The 4,647-nt window shown below is 40.2% G+C and overlaps 1 protein-coding gene across 1 annotated transcript in view; it reads left to right on the forward strand.

The window, feature by feature from the left end:
* The first annotated feature begins 3,822 nt into the window (after nucleotides 1-3,822).
* The window catches only part of LOC112504524 (coiled-coil domain-containing protein SCD2-like), a 7,125-nt gene continuing 6,300 nt past the window's right edge, over nucleotides 3,823-4,647 (forward strand). Inside the window, exons 1-2 of the mRNA XM_025108464.1 lie at nucleotides 3,823-3,954; nucleotides 4,038-4,129. Of these exons, the coding sequence (XP_024964232.1) occupies nucleotides 3,823-3,954; nucleotides 4,038-4,129 (224 nt within the window). The remainder of the gene's footprint in view (nucleotides 3,955-4,037; nucleotides 4,130-4,647) is intronic.

Consider the following 4,647-nt stretch of genomic DNA (forward strand, 5'->3'; position numbering starts at 1 on the left):
CCTGGGGAAAAGCGTTAAGGTTGAAAAGATTCATGATCCTGTTAATTTGTTTGTCAATAGTTTTAAAAGAGAGGATGCTGATTTTATGGTCAGAGACGTTGGCAATGAAGAAATTAAGAAGGCTATGTTTAGCATTGATGATGATAAGTCCCCTGGTCCTGATGGTTTCAGTGTGAAGTTTTTTAAAGCTGCATGGAGTATTGTGGGTGATGATGTTTGTGAAGCGGTAAAACAATTCTTYGAGAATGGCAAATTGTTGGGTGAAGTCAATGCTACRCTTATTGCTCTTGTCCCTAAAGTTCCTTCTGCGTCTTCTGTTACTGACTACAGGCCTATAGCATGTTGCAATGTGCTATATAAATGTATTAGTAAGATTTTGGCTAATCGGATAAAAGACTTTTTGTATTTGGTTGTGGATGAGAACCAATCTGCTTTCATTCCTCAGAGGCAAATCGGTGATAACATTCTTCTTGCTCAAGAACTTATGAGGGGCTATCATAGAAATAGAGGTGTGAAGAGGTGTGCTTTCAAGATTGATATACAAAAAGCCTATGACACGGTGAATTGGGAATTTCTTGAAGTTTGTTTGAAAATGTTTGGATTTCATCCTTGTATGGTTCATTGGTTGATGAAATGCATCACATCTGTTWCCTTTGCTATCAGCGTGAATGGGGAGCAACATGGCCATTTTATGGGTAAAAGAGGGCTAAGGCAAGGTGATCCTTTATCACCTTATCTTTTTACGTTAGTGATGGAGGTTTTCAATCTTATTTTGAAAAGAAAGATTAGGGTGAATGGGGGTTTTAAATATCATGATAGATGCAAAAAGTTAGCATTAACACATTTATGTTTTGCGGATGATCTGATGGTTTTCTGTCATGGGGATGTTAACTCTGTGAAGATAATTAAGGAAGCTCTAAATGAATTCAGTGAGATATCTGGGTTGAGACCTAATATGAATAAGAGTACATCTTTTTTGGGCAATATAAATGACCAGAACAGGGTGAACATTATGGAAGTATTACCTTTTCAAGTTGGTACGCTGCTGGTAAAATATTTGGGAGTCCCATTGCTTGCTACCAAATTGTACCATAAAGATTGCAGAAATTTGATTGATAAAGTGAAATCGAAGGTGATGGATTGGAAGAACAAGAGTCTATCGTTTGCTGGTAGACTTCAATTGCTAAAATAAGTTGTTTCATCCATACAAGTGTATTGGTCCTCTATTTTTTTGATTCCTATTTCTGTCCTAAAAGAAATCGAAAGCATTATGAAGAAGTTTTTGTGGGATGGATGGGATGGGATAAAAGGTAAAGCAAAAGTTGCTTGGAAAGAAATTTGTTATGAGAAGAACCAGGGTGGTCTGGGTATGAGATCATTAAGGGATTGGAATGTGACACTCCTCGCCAAGCATATTTGGAGTATTATTGATGAACGGAAATCTTTATGGGTCAAATGGGTGCATATGTATAGAATGAAAGGCAGGAATTTCTGGGATGTTCATGAGGTAAATGATTCAGCCTGGGGTTGGAGGAAGATTGTGAGAATTCGGAGTAAATTTAGAGGCAACATTACTCATCTAATAGGGGATGGTGCTAAAACTTCTCTCTGGTTTGATAATTGGCACCCAGCGGGTCCTCTAAGTCTGTTCATCTCTAAAAGGGATATCTATGAAGCTGGTCTTTCAATTAATTGCAAAGTAAAAGATCTCTGGGATGGGTATCATTGGAAATGGCCGGATGTTTTAATGGAAAAGCATAGTAATGTCTTGGGTAGCTACAAACCTAGACTGAGACCAAATGTTTCTGATGTGGTAAAGTGGAGAGATAGACAAGGCAGAACAATGGATTTTGGAGCTGATGTTGTTTGGAAAGAAGTTCAGCAAAGTAGAGAGGTAGTTGGGTGGGCTGACTGGGTGTGGTTTCATCAGAACATCCCTAGGCATGCGTTTATTTTTTGGTTGGCTGTCAAAGAGAGACTGAGAACAAGGGATAAACTGGTTAATTGGAACATTGAGGTTATAACGGATTGTGTTCTGTGTGATAAACAGAAGGAGTCCCATAAGCATTTATTTCTTGACTGTGAATACACTAAGGAGGTCTGGAGGATGTTTCTTGGTTTGGTTAATATGGATGGCTTCTTTATGGACGTTATTGATAAAGATGATGGATGGGCCAGGTTTGTTTGTAAGCTCAGTAATATTCCGTGTAAGAAATCTTGTTGGAGTTTAATCAAGAGATGGTTGGTTGGGGCTGTTGTTTATTTTATATGGCAAGAAAGGAATTTTAGAATTTTCCAAAATAAAGAAAGGCAGGTGGATGGTATATGCTCCATAATAAAAGATTGCATTAGAATTAAGCTGATGGGTGCTGATATCAAGAAAGGAAGCCTATATAATCAAGCTATGAGGAAATGGGGCTTTACTGATTGGGGCAATAAAGATGGACAGAAAGTTGATAAGTGATGCTGGTTTCTGTTCTGGCTTACGGTTGAGAGTTCCTTGGTTCATTTCTTGAGAGGTAGAGAGAGTTGTGTGTTACTGCATTCTGAGAATCCATGGGGTGGGTTTTTTTTACGGGGGGACCGGAAAATTTTGGGTTACTCTGGGTTTTGACGGGGGGACCGGGAAATATATTTTTTTAACTAACAATTTGTATTGCAGGTACATTTTAACATTTTTGGGTGATAAGGAGGTTTGGGAGGGTGTCTTGAGGCTGTCTGTTAATGGAGTGATAAGGGGGATGCGAGGTTTTGGTTGGTTATGGAGGTTAGGACTGTTTTAGTTAATGCTTTTGGCTGTCTTATCATGTTTACCTTTTGGTGGTTGGCCGAGGATTGAATTTTTGTTCCTGATCCTGTTTTCTCTGTTTTGTTGGCTCATATTATCTTGTTGGATCTTTTATTTTTATGTCATAGCACTTAGTTGGTGGTTGATCTTACGATCCTACCATATAGTGTGCTTGGGCACATTTGTGATATTTGGGCTGTTGATCTCTGATCTGGCCAAATGTGTATCATAATGTGATCCTTTCTTGGTCCATCCTACTATGCCTTTTTCATTCCTTCTTTCAGCCTACTTCTTTTGGCTCTTGTTTGTTTTGAGGGAATTTGGAGTTATAAGGTTTTGAGGTTTGTTATTGGTATGAGCACTGTTTATATTTTTTACAGGATTGTTCCTCTGGCCCTTCTTTCTTTAGCTTTTTGATAGATGAGGTTTGGTTTCCCATTATTGGATCCCAATTATATTTGATAGTTGTCTGGAGGGTGAGGGATGTAGACCTTCTATCTCTTTTAGGTAGCTCAATTATGATGTAAGCTGTTTTGCCCCTCAAGCGTGTTTATTTTTGAAATAGGGTCCCATTCACAGATTGTGCAGCTACTAGCTACCCTATGCTGCTACAATTTGGGACCATTTTGATTGTGGAATCCTTGGTGTGTGCTCTGTGTTCACTTTCAAGGTTGCTGAAAGATAAAGATTGCTGATTTTCTGAAGCTGTTTTCAAATTGATGTTGCAGTTGCTAAAATTTGGTCCTACAAACATTTGTGCAGCCACCATCTAACCTATGCTGCACAAGTGGACAAATTTCTTAGCTTTTCCTGTTTAAAGACAAATTGGTTATAGAAAATGTAGGATCTTTGATGCCTCAAATCAACAGTCGTCTGGTGGTGGGGATTGTCGACTGTTATGCTGCACAAGTGGACAAATTTCTAAGCTTTTCCCGATTCAAATGGTGCTGGAATTGAGGAGATGATTTTTTGGAATAATTGTTTTCGAAGGGCTGTTTGATGTGGGTTTTTCGATACCTCCGTTCGACGGCAGAATGGTGGTGAGGGACGCCGATTGGGGTGGTGGGGTCGCCGATTTGTGGTTTTGTTCTTGTCATTGGCTGTTTGTTGGTGGAGCCGTCGGCCGAATGGGGACTTATACTCGATGTCGGCTGAGATTGGTTAGGGTTTGTTGTCGGCCGATTGTGAAAGGTTGCGGTCTCGCCGTAGGGTGGTGTTTGTTTCGCCAGCTGGGGGTGATGTTTCGCAGGCTGGAGGTGACGATTCGCCGGCTGGAGGTGATGATTTCGCCGGCGGAGGTAGAAGATGGATTTTGGGTTTCTGTCTCGCTGATGGTGTTTGGTATTGATATGGTTTGGGTTTGTTCTCTCTTGGGCCTTAGGGATATGTCCACGTGATTTATGTATCATTATATGGGCTGGACTTCTATCTCTTGGATTGTACTTCCGTCTATATGTGGGCTGTTGGTTGGATTGGGCTGCTGATTCAGCTTTGGGCCACCTGGATCTATGGCTTATGGTGCTTGCATTGTCGACTTTATTTGCTCTTGGACTCATATATTTTGTTTAGGCCTGGTTTTCTTTTTTGGGCTTTGTCCTTTTTATTAGGACTTGGTTTGTTTTATTTTTTGGGGTCTTGTTTTTATACTTTACATATGTATGGATGGGTATGCCCACTCCTATTCTTTTGTATCTTTTTTATTTCAATAAAAGTTTTCCTGGGGTTCCGTCCCCTTTTCCAAAAAAAAACCCTAAACCCTAAACCCCAAACCCCAAACCCCTAACCCCTAAACCCTAAACCCTAAACCCTAACCCCTAACCCCTAACCCCTAACCCCTAAACCCTAACCCCTAACCCCTA

Source organism: Cynara cardunculus, unplaced genomic scaffold, assembly GCF_001531365.2.
Source record: "Cynara cardunculus var. scolymus isolate 2C unplaced genomic scaffold, CcrdV1 Un_Scaffold_5886, whole genome shotgun sequence".
Classification (NCBI taxonomy): Eukaryota; Viridiplantae; Streptophyta; class Magnoliopsida; order Asterales; family Asteraceae; genus Cynara; species Cynara cardunculus.